The sequence below is a fragment of the Numenius arquata genome, chromosome 8, assembly GCF_964106895.1.
Source record: "Numenius arquata chromosome 8, bNumArq3.hap1.1, whole genome shotgun sequence".
Lineage (NCBI taxonomy): Eukaryota > Metazoa > Chordata > Aves > Charadriiformes > Scolopacidae > Numenius > Numenius arquata.
Genome location: NC_133583.1, coordinates 10,621,057 through 10,643,993, shown reverse-complemented (window position 1 = coordinate 10,643,993; position 22,937 = coordinate 10,621,057). Strand labels below are relative to the sequence as shown.

Sequence of the window (22,937 nt, the reverse complement as noted above, 5' to 3'; positions counted from 1 at the left end):
GAGCAGGGAGTTAAAGTAATAGAGATCCCATCAGCTCTCCAAGCTACGGCAGGGCTTCCCCTCAGGTCCCACGCAGTCCCTTACAATATAGCAAAGCAGGCAATAACACTTTTGAGCATCCAGGCACGAGCCTCGTCTCTGACCAGGCAGGTTACACACCTAGAGCAATAAACTGTGACTGAGATGCCCAAGGCTGCGCCGAGGACTCCGAACACAAAACAAAACCCCTTAATCGGAATAATCGCTATCGAAAACTAAAGAGCAACAGGCCGTATTCTGCTGAGCCAGCCTGTTGGCAGGATGTGGTTTCTTGGAACCTGCAGGACTTCGGAGGCTGAAGCAGCTCATCTGTTTTTCACCTGTTGTGCTACACACAGAAAATATATTCTCCTGGGGAGAGGAATCCCAGAGATTCCTCTTTAAACTGGAAATATTCACTCTTTTTTTAATTTCTAAACTTCTCTTTCTTTTGTCTGCAAGCTGTTGCAGGCTTTTATTGGAGCATGGCACTGGTGGGAAATTCTTTGTAATCCTCGGCTGAGCGCTGCTGAGGACCTGCTGATGGGGACCTGGAGAAACCGGGTTACAGCTTCCTAAATTGAGAGCAACCATGTGTCTGGGAAAGCAATTTTTTCTGGAGCTTTCCAACTCAATAATCCCGTTTGCCTTCCTTTGCTTCAGCCCACCCTCAGGACATCGAGAGAGTTCGCCTTTTCGCATAGCAGGGCACGTTTTCTTCCTCCCCATTGCTTTATTCCAGGGCATCCTTCCTGGCCTCTGCTTTGCTTTGTTCCCTACAGCTGCATTCTCCACCTCACAGTCTGTGGCGCACTCTCTTTGCCCAGGCATATCTTTTCTTACAGAAAGGTGGCAAACTTGAGGCTGCCTCTGTTGTGGCAGTGTCACGCATTCGAATCTTCTAGTGCCTCTCCTGACTGCCTTCCTCAGTGGAGTTGGTAGAGGCACCTCTGGTGCTATAGGAGTGTGTTTCTTCTGACTATCCCCCGAACAGTGCCTGTTAGCGCAGCACACGCAAGGATGGGTAGCACAGCTCTGCTTTTCCAAACCATCTTTCACCTCCTGCAAAGAGGTGTTTTCTCTGCTACACACCTCTGCAGTAGTGGGGCTGGCTTTCCCTCCTGAAGCTGTGGCTAGGTCACTCTGAGGTGTGCCATCCCCAGTGACCTGGTCCCTCATGGGGGAGTCTCCCTGCTGCACCCCCCCTGCCATGCATGGGGGCTGAGACTGACCCGAGGAGCTGCAAACCCCCTTTCCTTGGCAGCATGGCCAGCAGGCCTTCTCCTTGCCCAGAGCACAGCCCTGGCACAGGCCAGGAGAGGTCTGGGAAGAGTTATCTGCTGTGTGAGGGGGGAGTCTGGCACTAGAAATGAATGTGTGCAGCTCAGCTAAGGCGTTAGGAAGCTTCAGGAAGCCTAGATCTTCACACAGCTTCAGGTGCTGATCCTTCAGCTGAACTGGCAGCAATTCCAGACCCTCCTTCAGTGACTGGACACTGGATTTCACATCCAAAATCTCCACATCTTTCTGGGGAAGCAGCAAGCAGAGCAGAAGCAATAAGCAACACATTGAAAGGTACAATAATAGTATTCAAACAAGAAACTTCAGGTACTGTGTGTCAGCTAGACCCCTTAAGTTGGGTATCAACCCAAAGATCAGCAATTTGTATCTCCCTGTGTAATATGTGTTCTCAAACTGTCCCACAAAAGTGAGAGGTTTGGGATTGGGGGATATCCCTAACCCACCGGGTGCCCCCTCCCAGCAGCACTGCCTTCTCACGCTGGCATGACACATCCTTGCCAAAAGCAATTCCTGCAGCAGGGCCTTTGGAGAAACCAGACCTGTCCAGGAGGTCTCTGACAGTTCATTCTTTTGTCTCTGACACCCACTCAATCTTTTTTCACTTCTTTTTTCCTCTCCCTGAGAAATCCTCCAGCTGAAGTGACAAGGCACTGCACTCCTGCGAGATGCTTTCCCCTCGAAGACACGCACTGCATCACCTCCTCCAGCAAAGGCATGTGCCAGCGTGAGGAATGGCTTCGTCGTGGCCTGCCACAACAGGGGACTGTCGGGCTCCCCGCTTATTGACCAGGGTTTCTCAGAGCTTACAGCACTGTTAGCCAGCGCTTGGGTAAGCACCAGCCAGCATCTAGCCTAGAATTAGCATTTTAATATGTATTTCCCCCTTCATTATATTGGGAGCAGTCTACTTTATAATCCACCATTCGAAGGCAATTTAATGTTCAGTTAATATTTTGAAGAAGCGGGAGAAATTCAGAACGAGGATTCAGAATAAAAGATTAATTTCTGCACTTACGGCTGCAAGTCTCCTCTCCATCTCCAGCAGCGCCTGCTCCATTTGGCTTTTATCTGTCAGAGCTTTCAGCACCGAGCCACAGTGACTTTGAAGAGCATCTTGCACTAAACAGGGAAATCAATATAAAACACATTTGGTCTTTCATTTGTAAATGTGAATAAAGTACTATCAATACTATTGCTACCTCCTCTACGACTTGGCATGAAATACTTCACTGTGCTGTGCAACCATAGTGATTCACCCGCTGAGATCTCCCCGTGCCCCAAGCGATGAACAATAGGGTAGATGTTTAATGCAAAGCACTTGAAATTTATAAGATGCTGCGTATAGGCCAAACCTCATTTACTGTGCTCTATTAATATGGCAGCTGGAGATGAAAGGCTACGCAAAGCTACAAAACTTGTTTGCCTCAGTGCAAGGAAGGCTGAGGCTGAGTTGTCTGCCAACTGCACAACAGGCATGGTCAGGGGAGGGGGACCCCAATATAACAAACCTATTTCTGTAACCAGCTGGTAAATGGGAGCTTGAACACATGATGGGAAGAATAGTATTGCTGGTAACAGCAAAGAGATGCGAGAGGTTCATGGCTAAGAAGTGCAACCAGAGACTACATGACAGAAATGCGCAGGAGGCTGGTAACCAAAGGAAAGCTGCCTGAAGGGACAGTGGAAAATTATGCAGGAGTGTGTAAAGAACTGGGATTTCCAGTTGCTGGGCACAGGAAGAGATGGGGTCAGAGACTGCCTGAACCGGGCAGCTGCACCCAGCACTTGGGCAGCTGCAGCTGGAACGCCAGAAGGTAGTGGGGGCCCCAGCAGTGTCCTGTGGGTGAACGGACCCCTGGGGAGGGTTTTAAATTGGAGCAAGATGCTCTTGGCTTCAGTCAGCCTTGTTGAAAACCTGATAAAAAAAATAGAGATTTGTGTTATAAGACTGTACAACAATGTAACTCCCCCCATGCTGCAACTATTCTTACAGGAATCACTGCTGTGCCTAATACGCTACAGCATGGGGACAGAGTTTGCAGCGTATGTGGACGTGAAAAATCCTTAGCAAACTTGTGGAAGTCTTCCTTTGAAATTGTAAATTAGGATGGGGAGAAAGAACTGTTCGCTAGACGTGTCTGGTCTTCCCTGTGAACAGTGCAGGAAGGTGTGTACAGATGGTGTGGCTGGGGCGGAACGTTGGCTGGTTAGAACAAAACAGGATGCGAAGCACTTCTCCTAAAACAAAGCATCGCCAAGCCAATGGGCTGGGATAACTGAAACTCTGGAGTCCTGGACTAGCACTGCACACCTGAGAAAAATCAGAATAAAGCCTACACTTCAACAAGTGGCTACAAGAGCTCTGCAATTAATTAATCCTCTTTTGCTACAGATCCAACGTGTTTGATTGACTTTGGTGTCAGTGGAGCCGAGAGCCCGGCTGAAGCTTCTCCCGCACGTGGAGGATTTATCTCAGCTCTTCAGAGCAGCACCTCTCGCCCCAGAGAGATGCGCCCACAGGCTGCAGAGTCGCAGAGCACTGGAGAGCTCTCCTCCTCCTGCCTGGCTCTTTTCATTAAAGCTTGCAGGGACTTAATTGTCTCAGGGAGCTGTGCCCTTCTGTCAAACTCTAAATGGAATTGGTCAAAGAGTTAAAAAATATTAGGGAGAGGCAGACAGAAAGTGATTGCACAGGCTTTGTTTCTGTAAAAAAACAGGGACATTTGAAAAAGGTACATTTTGGAAGGAAGAAAGGAATGAGATCTGAGCAATTATGGGCTTACTAGTTTGTTCTCATATTGTGCAAGGTTTTAGAACAGACCTTAAGGGAAAGAGCACTCAAAGACATGGAGGGAAATGGAATAAAATGGAACAAGATTTTATAGAAGGCGGATTCTGCCAGACTCATGTAATACACTAGGGTAAGATAGGTGACTTCTTAGACAAAGGCGACACATTGGACTTTCTGTAGATTCAAACAAAGCTTTTCAGTGGAAGTAATATGAAAAAAAAGTTGAGAGCTAATAAGTAGATATACCTCAATTAAAGGGAACACACCAGCTCTTGAGAGGGGTGGCATGAGGCGACAAGGCGGCTCTAGATGGTGCTCCTCAAGTCTGGCTCATGAGCCAGATCTGCTTAAAATCTGCCATAGTCACCTGGGTGCAAAAGCCAGCGGGCATTTAGGTAATTAGCAGGTGACACAAAGACGCAAATGCCAGCACCAGGGGCTACAGGTGAGACAGGGCAGTGTGGCGTGCGGTGGTGTGCAGGCTCTGGCTGATGGGAACTGCTGTGCACCCCGGGGTGGCTGGAACCTGTGCGCAGCCCCGGCTGCCTGTGTGCAAGGGAAAAAAAATGAGACTGAACTGGGACACGTGCAGAGAAAAGCTACAAGATAATTAAGTGCTTAGATGATAATCTCCTCTTATGAAAGGAGATTGAAAGCGTTTGGCTTATTCAGCCACGCAGACCAGAGGTGTCTGGTGGCAGAGGTGTCTGGAGGTGCTCCTGCAGGGTGGCGGGGCTGCCGCTTGAGGGACAGGGTGCTTTGCTGAGAGCTGCCTCCCGGCAGCAGGGAACCCCTATGCCAGGCTGTACGTTTAGCTTTATTTGCCTTCCTCCGAAGGAACGACGTTTGGGCACAGCACACGCTGCTGTCATTTGGGAGAAGGAGCCCTGCAGTGGCCTCGTTCATGTGTCGCCCTCACACGCATCGAGTTAAACCACCTCCCGGACCGAGGCTCGGGGGGAATTTCTCCATTTTTCAGGCTGCCCATCAACACACGGCTTTGCCTTGTTCTCCGCAGGAGTGTGGCTGATTTCTGAGAATTATCTGCACATATTTCAACTAATAAGCTCTCTGCTGTTGCAGGCAATTTGGCTGTCCCCGCTCTCTCACTGCCATTTTTAAGCTTTTAGTCTTTTGCTCTGACAGATTTAGACTTTTTAAGAAATCACAGGGGAAAGCTGTGGCTTACAGAATGGGTTTGTAACGGTGGAGTGAATGTTTGAGTGGGCCTTTTAGAGTTTGCATCTCCCTGGCTAGACCTAAGGGCTACCTGCAGTCCAAGAGCAGGTTTTTGGGAGTCTGCCAGCCCCCTCCTGGCCTGCAAGGCTATAAAGAGGAAGAAAGCAGCAGTGACTGAAGGAAGGAAACTCCTTTCACGTCACTTCATCACCTTCCCTCTCTACATAGTCAGGACATAGGAAGGCCAGCACCAACAAGCTTACCTCGGCTTGCTGCTCTGCCCCATACGCTTAATTTTAGTTCAGAATTATTTTTAAAACTTTTGATTTCCCTAGTCTGTCTGTTCTTCTACAACATGGTATCCTCAGACTAAAAATAGCGCTGCATCCACTGGGCTTGTGATCTGCACATACGTTTGACTCAGCACAGCATGCTGCAGGCAAGCAACCAGCAGCCAGCCTTTTGAATGCGCTTCATTCGTACGTGTAGGAGTATTCTGCAGAAAAAATCCCCTCAGTACAGGGGAGGGGCACGCTTCTTCCTTCTCTGGCTTCCATACCAGAGGAGTGTTCAGACTTGTCAAACACTATTAAACAAAATAAAAACGAGCATTAATCTAGACTTCAAAAAATAGGCACTGAGATCAGATTGAGGACCCTGTTAGTCAAGTCTCTTGCCTTTGAAAATGATCAAGAACGGCTGCTTCAGAGAAAGTTTTCTTCAAATAAGCCCTGCAGCAGATAGTTATTGAATAACTTGATCATTGAGGGAAAATCTTTACTTGGTTAATGAGTGGCTTATGCACAGACTTGTGCCTCTCAAGGTATTTTACTCTAAACAAAACAATTTTTTACAACCTGGAACATCACTGTGTTTTGATTTGCTGTACCATTGTCTTCAGATGCTGCTGGTTTATATTAATAACATATGGAATGTGAAATCTGGCATGAGATAAAAGGCTGTAGGACCTGGGGGTAGGTCTACCACCCCGTGCTTCAGAGGGTTCCCAGCAAATCAGCCTGCTCTCAGGTGCAGCTGCACTCCCAACAGCTGAAAAATACAGTCTGAGCAGCCGAGGGAGGGAGCGCCAGCCTCCCAGCCTAGGAATATTAAACAGCAACTGCTTCTGATGCTTATCTATCACCATCTATGCAACTCCTCCTGAGATTGGCACTGACAGCCCAGAGGCTTTAAATAACACTTTGGAGGGAGGTTGGTTCCCCCATGCCTGGGTTCAATAGGGGAAATAGGAGGTAGTACAAACCTGGTGAGACACGAGCAGGGAAGACAGCTATGGAGCTCAGCAGAGCGCTGTGTTTTCTCCCCAGGCAGTAACTGTGCTGTGCCAGTGGGTGAGACATTTGGGCTGTCAAGGCTGCATCCTGCTTGGACATAGCCCGAGTAGTCAGCTGGCAGGTTTGTGCCTGATTAGCCTGGGTCCCCTTCTGCGGCACAGCAGAAGACACCTGCACTGGGGGGCTGTGGGATGAGCTGCTCCTGATCTCAGCCTGTCCTGTGGCAGATAGCACTCCAGGCCCCCAAGTGTGGCATTGAGGGGTACATCCTCTCGCCCACATCCTCTCGCCATCCATGCCGAGATGTTTTGGAGTCTGATTAAGACCTTCATCTCAACAACTTCCATTGCCGGTCACTGCGCTGCTGGCGAGCAGCTGCATGGGAAAGGCATTTCCTTTATCAGTTTTAAACCTTTTGACTTTTCAACCCATACAGAACAGAAGGGAGTCTGAACTGGATGTCCCACTCCAGACCATACTGTTCACAACTCAAACCCCCACTGTTATAAACACAGCAAATTCCCCTAGAAACCTTGCCAGCAACTACCGGGCGTCAGGAGTCTCAAAGCAAGTCATGTTTCAAAACTGCCCACTAGGCACTGGATTTTGTCAGAGAATTGCACCAGCTCGTACCTCTGTAAGGGACATATTTCACGTTATTTTGTCACCCTTGCTGGAACATCAGAGGATTGCCTGTGGTATTGCTGGCTGGGAATACGCTTCTCATTTGCAACGAAGTCAAGGTGGTGCGGAGGATATGGCTGTTGTGAGCTGTCACAGCTGGAACTACCAGATACCAGAAAAGCAAAGCAGTTCAGAGAGGGCTGAGCTGTGAAAACGGGGATTTGTATTAAAAAAAAAAAAAGTTTTGATAGAAGTGTGGTATATAAATGAAAATGAGAAAAATATAAAAAGAAATGAGTTACAGGAGCTGAAACCAGAAGGAAAGAGCAAATGATGAGTGGGCAAGTCAGCCAGAGAAAATCTGTATGAGGTGGAAGAACTGAGGACATAGGGTCCCGCTTGCCTCTTTACATCCCTGCGCGCAGCATACCGAGATGTGAGCAAGGAACAGAGCGGTTGTGCCTCTGTGGAAGCTGCTCAGGCAAATGTTGTCTCATCTCCAGTGCCAGACACAGCTCTATCCACTGTGTGCAAGCACATATGGACAGACACTCAAAAGAGAACATTTTTTTTAAAAAAAAATCTTACTGCATAGAGCATGCCAGCCCAACAGCATTTGGAAATATATTTTGAAAAATATTTTCTGTTTTGTTCTCGCCCAGTGGCTATGTAGACTGTGCCAAATGTGCTTGCTACCCGCTGCTGTAAACGAAGCCTGTGATACTCCTTATAAGCTTTTTATGAAGACAGACTTGATTTCAAGTTACACCTTTCTTTGTTTTTCAGAGCTGTTTGAATGTCCTGGTGTACTACTTCTCTCCTTGAAGAGAGCCTCTTCATCTTCTGCATTCCTCTCCTACGCGTGAAATCCTGCACTGCCAATGATGTACCATGTCTCTGCTATGTCACCCACATCCCAAGGTACTGTATCATCAGCCACTGGCATTCAGTGCTTTATCAGCTCAGAGTTTAGCTCTTTATCACCTGAGTTTAGGAAATGTGTACCAGTTTTTCAAGGAAATTGCCTCAGTTGGGATCTTTTCAAGGCACTAGTGCAGGTATTTATTTAGTGGGAACTTAATTATCCATCACTGTGATACCAGTCAAATGGCAGTGTTTATCAGCAATTAACCAGTGGCAGATGAACCCTCCCAGAAATATAAAAAGAACAACATTGTGGAACGTGTGATGATTTTCATTATATATTCAACATTCTGCAGCATGATACATTACAGAAAGTGCCAATTTTTCTTCTCAATTGCTTTGAAAATCTAGCAGCAGGCACCTCTGGGAGGTTTCTCATTTCATTGAAGGCACATTTATTTAAAATGGGTATGGAGAATAAACAGGACAGCTGAGCAAATGGTATGGAATGAAGAGGGGGAATCATGAACAATAGATTTGATTTTCAGTGCCATGACAACAATTTCTGTGCACGAGATATATGAAATTAGGCAAAGTCCTGCTGCAGAGCGGACAAGTTGAGGCACTGAAGTAATTAGGACATGGGCAAATGTGTAATAGGGAGCTTGTTGTGCTGGCCAAAGCAGACAGATTCTTGCTTACATTAAGGTCCTACCAAGAGCACTTGCCAAGCACAGCAAGGGAGTGTTCTTAGTACAACAAGATCGGTATTTCAAACGTACAGGCTATCGTGGCCTCCAGCGGAATGCACCGGACTCCACTCTTTTTGCCTGAGAGGGCTGTGTTGACTTAAAGGGTATTTGTTAAAGCTGTGCTTTGTGGAAACTGCATTTTACCATACAGTGAATATTATAGTGCTTTTGTGAGGGCCTGCTGCCTTGAACTCACAAGGTGTAACTCACTGCATGCTTCTGGCATGTATTGAAGCTGGCCATTCATCGTGCACAGAGCAGGGCAAGCACTGAGCAGAGTCCTGACAAAAAAATCATGCCAGCATTAAAAATTAATGCACTCTCAAAGGCTCAGATCTAAGCCAAATTAGAAACAATTTCGCTGAAGCACTTTCCGTCAGTAAAGACTGCTGTGACCGGGCACTTCAGAGACCGAGCTGTTCAAAAGTATTTTACATTATTGGCTGTTTTGGGAGTCCAGCTTTTAATCATGGCAATAATGTGCTTCGCTATGTGCTGCTTACATAAGAAATGAGCAGTAGTACTTTTTCTCATATCTAAAATATAATCGCTTCAAGCACACAGGAGTGACGGAAGACTTCAAACTAACACATGAAAATCTTAGAAAGCCCTGAAAACTGAAACTGGATACTCAGGATATTTATATCTAAGTTATTTTTACTGTGTATTCCATGAGTGCTCCAGATAGTTTAAAAAAGATCATACTCCAGGCAGAACACAAAACCGTAGAAGTGCATTTATCTATGTGCGTATGGTGTCCAAGCACTCAACACCTCAGTCCTTTGACACAGCATTAAGAGAGCAAAGGAGAATCTAACAGAGTAAGAATGGAAAAATAGACAGTTTCATACCATGGATAAGTCTTATTCGCTCTTCTCCCTTATGAAGAGCAGCTGTGAGTGGCATGACCTGCCTAGTTCACCCCAGCTCGGAGACAACATGCTGACATTCAGCAGTTTGACTGTGCCCTCTGCTGTTAACAGAAATAGAGAAAGGACTTACGTGTCTTGGAAGCGGTTTCCAGGTGAACCAAAATGGATTTATTTCTTGAATCAAACGTTTCTCCAAACTTGTCCAAGCATGCTTGCAGCTGCAAAAACAAAGGTAAATGAGAAAATTAATACATTGCCCTTTCTTTGTTTGCAAAAATACAGTCCCAAATGCCACAGAACGACGACTGCAACTCATGAAATGAAACAGTCTGAAAATGGTTATTTATCTGTCGCCTGAAACAATTTGTCCAGCTGTTGGTTGGAACCCCAAAGGAGATCTGGAATGGCTCAAAAAGCTCATGAAATGTTAACAGATTTCAAAATAGAGATACTGGTCTATAAAATAGCATTAATAACAACAAACAAAGTAATTATAAAAGGGGTTGGGGTGGGGAGGGGGGAGTCCTTCGCCTTCAGAGAGTAAGATCACATCATGTTTACTTGTTCCTGAGAGCAGACTACTTTATTCAGGCATAAGAAAAAGAGAATTGATATTTGCAGACAGCCATTACAGCCTGTTCCTGCTCCCCAGCCCCAGAGAAATTCTACTGCTGACACTGAGGCAAGGCCCTAAAGACCTTGACCCCAAGGACAGGCCACAAAGACAATGCTATATGCAAAAAAATTGAGAATTGTTGGTTTAAAGTATTTGAGTGCTCAAGACAAACAGTGTAATGCAAATATCAGCACAGTAAATGAGAGAAGGCAAATGTTCAGTAGCTTTTCTAACTATTTTTTTGCACTCTGAATTTGAATTAACTTACCCCTTGGAGCTTGTCTTTGATACTGGAAATAAAGGTGCTTAAAACCTCACTAAAATGAAAAAGACCAACAAGTATGAAACAGACATGTAAGTTACTGAAACGGACAGAAATTGTAAAGCTCACAGTAAACAGGAGACATGAAACTGCAAGGCATAGCATAGAGCATAATCTGAGCACAGAAATGCCTCCTGTAGGGGGCATAACCCTTTGAAGTCACCTTACTTGTTTAAGAAAAGCATGAATTCTGCTATGTAGACTAAGGAAAAATATAGACACATGCACATATATATCATATACATTAAATATGTATTTTTTTAGCTCTCCCATTTTCGGCCTAGCGTTCGTGGCTTTCTCAAAAGTTTTAGTTGGCATTTACATAACTGTCCATCAGCTGCTGGGGTGTTACCACCGTGCTATCTGCTCCGGAAGGACCCAGCCTTGGCAGAGGTGACGTGCCAGTTGCTGGGATACATGGCTATTGTATTTGGACTAAAATAACTGTGGGAAAAATATGGGAAAAGCTTCAGCATCAACAAAGCCCAGGCCAGAAAGAACAAATACTGCAAATCCTTTTCTCCTGAGATTATGCCTGTGGTTTCTGTTATCTGTGCTTTTAAGTTGAGTGAGCCTATCAGGAACCAGGCTATATTCATGATTAACCTATCAAACCAAAATGCAAGGACGGTTGCTAAGCAAAGTGATAATCTATTTCCTCTCTGAAGATTCGGGTCATTTTAAATCAATCGTTTAGTGATCCAAATTGCAACAACCAAAACGGTGCAGGCCAGGTAGAATCTAGTTATGAGAATTAGGCAGGGTTTCTGAAATCTTTCTAGCCTTATGGAAAGGAAGATATTCATTTTATAGTCAAACTTGTGGGGGATACAACTGATAAATTATACGTTTATCTTTGTAAAGATAATAAAGCTACTTCTATAAACAGGCTTCTAATCTGGGAGTGAGTCTGGAATGTAGGAAGGAGTATAATTCATTTAAAGAAGAAATAAAGGATAATTAAGAGTTCTGTCTAAACATTTAAACTATTTGTTAATTTCTCATAATTCACTTACAAAACCCCTCCTCTTCTCTAATAGGCACTAGAGAATCAAATTCTGCATTATCAGAAGCATAGTGCCCATTGCAGAAGAGAAGGAGAAACACAGCCTGATTTGATCAAAGGCTTTTAATAAAAATGTGTTTCACTTTGGATGTTACATTACAAAATGTACAGAGCTAAGAATTATTTATAGGTGCACTGGGGAGTTTGCCATCTTTCATTTTTGAGCTTGAAACTGTTAGTTTTTTTCCTTAAAGTCTTTTAGGACCTATATGTACATTTTATTCTTGACATCTGGCAAAGATCAGATACAAATTCCATTAGCAAATTACACTTGTCTGTTACCAAACCCACAATATATAAAAATCTTGTACACAAGTAAAACTACAGAGATATGTGCAGATTTATAAGGGTGTAATCATTGCACCTTCCACTGCTCACATATTTGGCAGTCTCCTCCTCTGTCCTAAATGTAAAGGGCATTCTCAGAGCCCCTTTGATCAGTCCCAACACGCCTCTAAGATTTTGAGAAATATGGGCTTCTGCAGAGAATCAATACAGAGAGAAACCCCTGCTGATCAGATAAAGAAGGACAAAGGCAAATTCAGGTTAGAGTTTTGTTGTTCTTTGTGGCTTATGGCTGAGTGTGTTACATAAATCACATTGCAAATAAACCCTATTCTTTTACCATGCGACTTTTTCCAATTAGAGATTATCTAAAACTTGAAAATATACTTTTCTTGGAGAAATATGTCATGTAAGAGTATTCAGAGAAGAAGAAGGAGCTGCAGGGAGTGATAATCACCAGCACAGGAAAAATTTCTAATGGATGTCTACATACCGATCATATTTGTCCTTTATTTTGTTCTTATTTACTTCAAAATTTTCAAAGACACTTTTCAGTCTTCCTGCACCAAAATTAAGTGAACTTTTTTCTTTTGTATCTTCATCAAATAACTGTGGTTTTGTCTGGTATTTGGTAAAAATACTGGGCTCACTCTGTTGCACAAAAGAAAGAAAAATGTTGAAGTATAAAAATAATCAGAACACTAATTAGCAAAAAACATTTGCGTACAAAGTGTTTTGCAGACAGAGATCACAGTGATTGGACGTGACAGATCAGATTGGATGAGGAGATTAAGAATTGCATGAGATTATGGCTCACTTAGGGTGCGTAGTTAGATCAACTCCCTGTAGAACTGAGACCCAATCCAAATTCCTCCAGACTCAGGCTTTTCTCTCATCTTGAGGATTTTCAGTTGGTTGCAATCATCAGGTATGCAGATTTTTTTTCTGCATACTCAACACAGAGACTATGAATTAATTCCACTGTTCTTGGAATTGTGGAAAAGTTAAAGATGCCTGTGGGAGCTCCCTCTATACCAATCTAAAGAAAATCCTATTGAAGTTCCTGGGGGATGACACCATTTTGCTGCCAACTAGCAACATCACCAGACTGTAGATCAGTTTTTCACATGCTTGAATATACATATCAGTACAAGAAATTTAATATTAATATGAAAGCTGTAAAGACCTTCTTAATTCTACAAACTTTCCAGGCACTGTGTGACCAAAAAGCCTTTTCCTTAAAACATAAGAAAATGCAAGCTCCATTAAATTGTCTTCTTTCATTATGAAGAGTGAATTTCCTTTTTTGTGTCTGATGAAAAGCTGCTGCAGATAATGGACAGGATCTCCAGCAAAATGCAGAGGACAGTTAGATAGGATCTGGAACTGAAGGATAGCCTAGGGACTAGCCTAAGGACTAGCCACTGTGCTGGCACCACTGCTCTTTCCTAATCTTTGTTCTCAGGTATCTTTATTCAGATCTGGTGCTATCTGTTAGCGGCGTAGGAACTATTTTAGTGAGGCTGGTAACATCAGAAACCATGTGCTGTAGGAGAAAGATTTTGAGCATAGAAGCTCTTCATCCAAAATCATTCAAGCATCTGCCATAACAACGATACAGCAAGGTAATTTTCAGTCAGTGGAAGTAAATACTGAATACCTCTGTCACTTGCAGAAAGCTGATGAAGAGAAGCACAGTTTTTTCACAGAAGGAATACATGGAATATTTTACCTTAGGTGGTCTAAAGACATTAACTTGAGAATAATGTCATATTGTTTCAGTAATTTAAAAATGTGATTAAAGAAAATAATACCCATCCCAATAAAAATTGTTAGTAATCTGTTATAAATACTAGGTTTTCAGCCAACCAGGCTGCTATTTTATCTAGTCACAGTAAATAGGTATATGGATCAAGAAGACAACTTGATTTCAGCAGTTACTAACATTTACAAATGTTACCACCTGATTTCAGCATTTTCCATTAACTTTGAACGGTGGCTGTGTGCCTGCACAAGGCTGAAGGAGAGGGAGACTCACGTCCTGGGAGTTGTGCTGTCCCAGCTGCGTGCCCAGCTCCAGCGGCGTCACTGCCGACTGCACATTCTCCAGGCAGAACTGGGAGCCGAAGAGCAGCTGAGAATCGCTCAAACTCGAGTAGTCGCTAGGAGCGCTGCTCCGGATGGAAAACTTATTAGGCCTGAAATGGGGCAGAGCGGGTTGTGAATGAGTCTCAAGCAATTAAAAAGCCAAACAGAATTCCCTACACGACCTGCTGGAACTGTTCAAGCATGGCCCACCCCAACATGTTCATTGTCACTCTCCACTTGGAGGGTACTGTTCCTCTAACTGCATAATGTTTAACAGCATGTGGTTTTCCTACGCAAAGCCAACTAGCTTCTCTTAAACTGCCACATCCGTACGAACGCAGTGGGGTAGCTCTGCATTCACCTTGCAGGGGTGAAGATGTTTCTCCAGCACATCCTGCAGATGGAAGACCAAAACCAGGACTGGCCAGCTAACTCAGTTCATCCTACCTGCCTAGTCAGTCAGTCCTAGATTAAGGGACACCTTGGGGTTTGCTCCTAGCAAATAATTGCTGTTGTAACTCAGATGCTGCTTGGCTTATTTGGAAGGCAGCTCCAAAAGAGTAAACCTTTTGGACTGACAGTTGACATTTCTTGAGCATTTATTCTCCAGATGCCTTCAGTCTGACACACTCGAACAACAAATAAATAGGTAGCATATGGCTGGACAAATGGATGTGAGTTGTTAGAAATATTTCAAACATAATAACACATTACTCAAAAGTTCTCTTCTTTCCCCTGAGCATCACCCAATAAACCTTTTCCAACTAGCCTTGACTTTGTGCTATGTGGCTCTGATTCTACTCCTCTTCAGAGACACGGCTTCTGCCGCTTTATGGACTATGATCATGGCATGGTACCAGCTTCCCTCAGCCAAGGGTTTCCCCGCACAGCTGCATTGCTTCTCATTCTGACAGAGACTGGCTTCAATTTTTTGCTAGCAAAGATACAGATTTTTTTTCATTTTTCACATGATCACTATTCCATTGCTCCACATCCGCAAGGTCTGATGGAGTGCTTAGGCTAGGTCAGGATTATACTCCCAGTTCTTGCCAAAAATGGAGAGAGGTGTTGCTGCCTTTGGAACTGGGAATTACAGACCGAAATTGATGAAAGAGACTTTTGCACAGGGTTTTCCTTCCATATCAAATCATATAAGTAAAGGAGAAGGAACAGGAGACTAATTCATGTGTATAACAAGAGATGATCTCCCCAACATTTATTAGCAGTGATGTGTTTGGCTAATCCCCAGTTTTGGAAAGAGCCCTATCATCATACGCACAACAGGGAAGGGATTTAGTAGCAGTACTTGAACTGCTCGGTCTCCCTCTTCATTATATAGCGGTGTCAGTGACAATATCGTATTAATACTTTTGGCTTTGAGCTCACGGAGTACACTGAGCTGCAGGCAAAAATAGATGAGGTATGGGTTTCTGGATTCTCAAAAAGCCTGATAAATCTGTCCGAATTCAAAAATTCTCCCTTGATCTGTCTATGGACCCCAAATTTACTAAGAAAGAAATCTGAATACAACTTTTACTAGCACAACTTCTTGTTTCCATCTCAGCTAAGCTTTCAGAAAAAAAAAAAAAAAGAAAAAATTCTTAATCTACAGCCAGCATGTCAGGGAGAGATGTGAGCACATGGGCTGCCATGACCCGACATGGGCAGGACCCCTACTTGCAATGTGAGTATCACATCTCCTGCACCAGTTTTCTAAATCCTCCTGTCTTCTAGCCAAAAAAGCTCTCTCTTAGTTTAAGGAAGGGTTTTTATAGCCCCTAAGTGCTTTAATGTCCTGTCAAACCCCCTTTAACAGTGTCTGGTACAGCTGGTGAATATCACATCCCATAACCTGCTCATTTTCTCAGTCCCTTCATGTTACTTAATGCCTGAAGTACAACATTCCGCTAACAAAGACTTTTATGACCAGCATTTTGAGGCGTATTGAGCTGAGAGGACTTTATGGTCCAAGTGACTTCCCAGGCTCACTCTGCACTGACACTACAACCAAAGGCAGCTGTTGGCTGCTCTGGAGCCAAATTTTTCTGTTTTAAGTCCACCATCTCAGTGGTTGGTTTTGGAATGATGGCACTTCCACAAATTAGGAGACAAAACAGATGTCTCTTTTGAATACATTCATTCCCCTGAGCAACACATTTCTTTCTCCCTTGCTTAACACTGCTGGCAATTAATTTACTAATGAGACCATCTGGGCAAGACATCAGCTTGGCCACGCTTGGCCCAGGCCTATCTGTGACAGCAAGATCAGACAACCGTGATCAGATCTGTGATCAGATCCATGATCAGGCAACCACGGCTCTTCTAACCACCTGACCATTCCCTTCAGGATACCTGAGCTGCAGGGATGCATGCTCCGTCCTAAATATAAACCCTTCCTTATAAACAGTGAGGAAACATCCTAGATATTTAATCCCGGTTAGAAGTCCCTCCTAAGTGATGCAATAGTTCACCTCAGGAGAACTTTTAGCTTTCTGCTAACCCAAGCCATTCCCCAAATCATTCACGCATTTGTGTCCATAGTGTTCCTATGGTATCTGCACTATCACATGCATCCAAAGCAAACCCAGGTTCAGATATGTAAGACAAGTGCCATTGTAAGTCCTTGTCAGCTCTGAAAAATGCTAAATCATCCTCTGCTGACCAATGGAACAGTTTCTTTTTCCCACCTAACTTTACGCAAGGTATTGCAATATTGGCAACTCCAACCCTTTCTGTAATATGAGCATGATGTAGAAAACCTCCAGCCCTCTGCATATCTGGGGAGTCAGCTAGTTCTCTGCAGTCTCAGTTTCCATGTTGTCAGTGGGAATTCCCCCTCCACAGAAGTTAGATCTTTCGGGACCCTCTTTCATTTTTCTAAGTTCCAATTTCCACTTCCAAATATTTTAGCCCAACCATATGCAAATGTTCACCTTTCATTCAAAGGTTCTGCCTTGCGCGCAAACAGCTGTCAGATACAACACACCAAGACAAATACAGCATGCAATAGATACCCTCTTCTTGTGTTTCCTAGATGTTTCTAGGGGCACTGGCAAGCTAAAAATTCATAACTTTAAATTTTCATAGGCATTATCAGTCTTTTATAAAATGGTAATTTTTATTCTGATGTTTGGATCTATCTTTACAGGCCAACACCAAGGTTTAAGAGTCAGTTGGAAAAGCACATTGAATCTTCTACAATTTGCAAAATAACATTTATCCGCAGTACTGCTGTGATTTTATGTGGTTCTGTCATCCCCACTGAAACTGTGCCAACATCCCTCTTCTTCCCGAGCACTGTGGGTGAAGCTCACTTACGCCTTCCTGACATATCTCTTCAAAGTGCAGGAAAGCCTCTTTCCCAAAGAAGAGATATTTTTCTCCTGGTAGTAATCTTGAATAGGATCAGTGCCATCAGTGCCATATCCTCTTCTCCTGATTCCCCTCCAGAAAATCTCCCAGCCCTTTCTGCTCCTCATTTACTGACCAGGACTGCATCACAACAAATCCAATTGAAATTCTGGGAGCTGCTGTTCACCTGCTCTTCCTCCTGGCTTTAGTCCGTATCTATAGGAACTGTCTCCAGATCTGCTATGCTGCTCTCATCGTCACTATTTGCTGCCTGCCAATGTGTTCAGCAAATGAGCAAGGATCGGTGTTGGCTTTGGGTGCAGAGGAACTTCAGCATCCAGGGGCCTGGAGGAGTTTAAATCAAGGAGTTCTGGCTGCTACTGCAGCTTCCAGCTATTTGCCATCTCTTCACTGGGAATGGCCACAGCATAAAATTATTTTTCTGCTTTCTATCCCCTGGAATGGCATGACCTGCTTGCTGCAAATAATTTCCACCACATCCTAAAAGGAATTTATACACATTTTAGTACTGGCCCCAATGCTTTAACTACAGTGAAATCCCTCTTGGTTATTCAGCTCAAGCACTGCCTCCAGTTTCCAGATTTCAGGCTCTGGTCTTGTTTTAATTCCTCAAGGTCATTTTTACTTTCTACGAGCCACTCCATTATTCATTCGGCTGTGATTCAATACTGCCCAGACGTTCCTCACCTTGGAAACCACGCTAGCCCTTTGTCCTCAGCTGGTTGCCAATTGCAGGGGGTCACAGGGCCTTTTTCTTAGGAGGAGAATGGGATTTCCGCGGCGCAGCCCTGTTTACTTAAAAAAAAAAAACGTATCCCTGACCACACTAAGAATCAGACACCTGGAGACAGGGTTTTTTGCTCTCCCAGTCTGAAGGCATCTTCCAGCCAGTACTTACAGCCCCAGTTTCTCATTCCTCCAAGGCTCAGGATTTTTATGATTGCTTTCTTGGTCTTTGTCCTGGCAGTCTCCTTCATTTTCTGCTTATTCTGGGACCTTAAGGAGACTTCAAAATATGTGACCCTGCTATGTGGGATGGAATTTCATGGGATAATGGATTGAGTGAAGTTGTTAAATTTGGAAGTTTTCTCTCAACCACAGAAATAAGCCATAGAGGATAATGGCCCAAGTAGCCCTTAACTTACAGCATCCTTTTTGAATGTCTCTTTAATATTTTCATCGTATATTGGCCTTACGTATTCTCTGGGAGCCTTTTTGCTTCTTATGTCTTTGGAATCAGGTATGTTAGTAGCTTTTATGCCTTTAGCAAGTTGCTGCTTTTCTTATGGAACAAGAATATTCTCATAACTTCAATTTAAAATTGTAACATTGATTTCTATTTTTCTGGTTTTGTTTGTCTTTCATTTCTTGAAGGACGCCTTCTCATTTTCAGTAGTCATCTTTACTATGTCAGTCTGGTACTGATCCTTCTGTTGTCTGATCTGAGAGCTGGTAGGCATTTGTTCAGAGCTTCAACATGAGGTCTAAATAATCTCTATGCCTCAGACAAGCCTTTAACCCTTTTGGCTGTCCAGATTAATTTCTTTTTAAAGAGCTTCCTTATTACTACATCAGTGTCTTTTTTGAAATTAAACAGTAGTTGATTTTTTTGCCTCTGTTTCTCCTGCAGAGCTGTTGACTCCAGTTCACCACTGTCACTCTTGTGGCAGCAGTACAAGAGTAATGCCCTGAACGCTCAGGACCAAGGCAGACGCTTGTCTTCCCCGGGGAGTTCCCTGGCTGAGGCAGGTATTTATGGTGTCTGAAAATGTACTTTCAGCATCACGCCCCAGTGACGCTTCTCCAGTTGATACAAGGCTGATTGAAGCATCATTGCTTTTGCGGCTGCTGTTCTCACATCCTCTGTGATCTTTCTTCACCTGCCCTTCTGGCTGGGCAGTCAGCAGCACTGCTCTAATGCGGCACTTTCCCTAATGAACTCTGGCATTTCAGTCCACAAAAATTGTGTCGTTGGTCGATACACTTAAATTGAGTCTAAGTTTTCTCCTCCGTATAGCTGTCATTCTATCCATGTGACCCCCTCCCACCTTCTTAAGTAATTGGGGCCTTGATATTACAGTGTCCAACTAGATAATCTGCCTTCTCCTGCATTTCTAGGATCTCTATTATGTCAGTATTCATACATAAAAAATGGAAAAACGGGGACTTTGGTTTCCCCACCCTATTTCTCAGGCTGCTAGCGGTTATGAAGAAACACATGTGCATAAGACAGAGAGATAATGAATAAAATAAAACTCAGAGCAATCTTGGGCTTCTGCAGAACCACTGCCATGAGGGTATTTTGTCCCTGGAGCTATGCATTTCTTAGGGACGTGGTGGCAGCTGCTCTCAGAAGTAACACCCTGACTCAAACTTGCAAAGAACTCACAGCATGATTCATACCCTACCTAGATTATATGCTGATTTTATGCTTAATTTTTAAAGCTCCCTGAAAGACGGTATTCTGGGAATTATACAGCATACCCTGCTGTGGTGAGAAAGGTTTCTAGTAACGGAACTGAGATGGGAAAAAGTAATCAACACCTTTTTCCCTTATTTCAAACACACACACACACACGCACGCTCCTATGAGTAACTTTTTTTTTCCTTTAGAAAAAGGTAATTCGCCTCCTGAGAACCTTCTCCCCCTTCTGAACTCCAAAAACACAGCTGCATTTTCAGTAACATTTTATGCCCTATTTGACCCTTTTGAACTCATTTGCAAAAAATGTGGAATGCTGAGGAGTGGGTGTTAAAATCTTGACTGTATTTTCTTCCTGCATTAATAAATGAGTTAAAAGGGAAGTCTTCATAGCTGATAGGATACTTGGGAGGAGGAATTCAAGTGATCCCTTTCCAAATAGCACCTGTACTTATTCCACTTATTTCCTTTCCTATTGCATGACTCACAGAATGATTTATATTTTTTTTTTAAAAAGCTATATTATATAAAATATAATTATATATTATTATATATAATGTTATGTATTTTTTAATATACTCTCTAAATTTCCCCTGCTCAATCTCTGACCACAAAGTCCGTCACAGGTTTTCAAACTACTTAGAAGCAACTTATTGGAAAAAAAAAATAAAAAGAAAACTGCAGGTACCAAGAAGAAAATAGACTTATGCAGTGCATATTTATAAAGACAAAGCCATGACAGATATAAACATGTTTTTCCCTGAATTGGCTCCCCTTTAACCCCCACATCTGTGCAAAATTCAATTAATTCATATATATGACAAGTATTTTTATAATGGGCAAGGAAACCACTATTATGTTTTCATTATCATTCATCATTGTGGTAACATCAGGCCAAAGAGACAGTCTGACTAAAACTGTGAATTTGAACAACAGTTAGTTATGTAAGTGGGTTATTTAACTAACAGAGGCTCAGAGGACCAAATTCATCAATTAGCTTCTCCAGAGTCAAACAAGGGATAAATCTTGCTTTGTTTTTTAGCCATATGATGCAAAAGGTGATGCTCAGCTGTAAAAAATGCAGCCTCTTACGTATTTGCTCTCCAGATGTTACATCCAAACAGTATTTGCTGTATCACTATATATTGTAAATGTAGGGAGTTCTAGCTGCTCTCTGACTTCTACTGGGAAGAAAAATTAAGCCATGCGTATAAATGCAGGATATGGAATAATTTTAGAGTTACATAACGTATAACAATATTGCAAATCACAATTCATTTTATCTACCCTCTGCACAAGGCGAAAGGGAACATTTAACTTATCTAATTAGACGTAGATAGGCCACAGGATTCCCCCAAATAAACCCAAGCACATCTTTCAGCCAATGCTGGTTTTTAAATTCCCTGCAATGGTGGATCTATCGCAGTGCCTGGCAGGCTGGGAGCAATGCAGGCACAAACAGGATCATGGAGGAGGCTAATTAACCATCATTAACCAGACTGTAATTAACCAGAGAGCTGTGTTTCACCCCATCACTATCAAACACCCGAACTGTTTAATTTTATAGACAATTTCCTCATGATCTTTCTTCCCCACCCCGTGGCCCAAGCTCACCCAGTGGTTGTCGGCGTGCTCAACATCTCCTTGATATTCCAGACGTTAAAATTCATGGCTTTTTTTCACAGCTGACACCCTCGCTGGGAGCTCCCGGCCTTCACCATGGCCCTAGCATGCATGGCCTCTCCTACCTGGTGGTGGCCATGCCGCCACGCTCTCCTGTGGGGAGAAGGGAAATGGAGAGAGAGGGATAAGCCCCACTCGGGGTGGGGGGACCATCCCCCTGTGCCCCCTCGCTGTGGGGAGAGCCTGGGGGGGAGCAGAGCCCTGCAGGCTGAAGGCAGGCCTGGCCGACATGGCAACCCCAGGGCTGGGCCCAGTGTCTCTCCATGGATCCCACCCCGGGGCTGGGAGTCCCTGGATCTCACCCCGGGCACATGGATCCCAGGATCAGCCCCAGCTCCAGGCTCTCCCCAGGAGGCCCAGGGCAGGCGCCTGGCCAGAGCCTGAGGCACAAGGGGCCATCATGGGGCAGGGGAGGAGGAGGCCCAAGCCCCCACAGGAGAAGGGCAGCCAAGGCATCCATGTACCTCACGTCCAGAGGCTGTGTGGTCCCTCATGTAAATACCTCTCACAGAAACGCTGCGCGATTTAATTTCACCCGTTAGAAGTATGACAAAAATAATCCCTCGTCTAAACACTCCCCGGAGTAAGATTCTCAAATATGGTTTTACTGGAATTTTTTCCCTTGTACTTCTGTAGCCTCCGTCTTCAGGAATGGAGAGCGGGCACGCTTACTTGCCTATTTTTCTCTCCTTTAATTCAAAAAAATTTCAACACTGGTTATAATGTCTGGTTGCTGGTTCTGAAGATACTCCATAAGCAATAAATCACTGTAGAAATAAGGTTGATATAAATTCATGGATAGATTAAGAGAGCTACTCACATTCCACTTTATGGTCTTTTGGCTTTAGTATAAAAGGCAGCCTGGAGCTCAGAGGTGTCAAAACAGTGGCTTTCTTGATGTATATATCTGGTTTCCTAATCAAATCCCACAGAAATAAAGCTTTCACTTAAAAAAAATAAAAATATTCTGGACTTTTACCCATAAAAAACTTATTGGAGTGACTTTGCTGCATTGTTTTTGCTTGTCACTACAGTGCTAGGACTGGTATAAATAGCTTGGATTTACGACGGCGGCTTCTTAACTCTCAGCTGCACGATTGAGCCTCTCACAGGTTGATTTTCTAGCACCGGAGCGGTGAATCGCAGCCTGGATCGTGTTCCTGCTTCAGGGATGGGATAATGGCTGGGCTGTCCAAGGCAGCCGTGGGCTGGAAGGCAAACCTTCCTCCAGAGAGCTGTGCTGACGGGAACATTAATGTCTATTGCACTTGTTGAGTAAATAAAAGCCTTGTTCTGCTCCTGAACTGCCTACAGCTCTGTTGTACAGCCCGGTGCATGGCGCTGCTGCCAAGAGCCTTACTGTGTGTCCAGGTCCAATAATGCCCT

At 43.9% G+C, this 22,937-nt stretch overlaps 1 protein-coding gene across 1 annotated transcript; it reads right to left on the bottom strand.

Moving 5' to 3' along the window:
- Positions 1-228: 228 nt before the first annotated feature.
- Positions 229-21,538, bottom strand: IHO1 (interactor of HORMAD1 1). Its single transcript, XM_074152763.1, has 8 exons — positions 21,483-21,538; positions 14,025-14,184; positions 12,480-12,637; positions 10,582-10,630; positions 9,828-9,915; positions 2,336-2,439; positions 1,111-1,545; positions 229-1,077 (listed from the first exon to the last, which is right to left on the bottom strand). The coding sequence occupies exons 1-8, from the start codon at positions 21,536-21,538 to the stop codon at positions 229-231; spliced, it is 1,899 nt and encodes a 632-aa protein (XP_074008864.1).
- Positions 21,539-22,937: the final 1,399 nt, after the last annotated feature.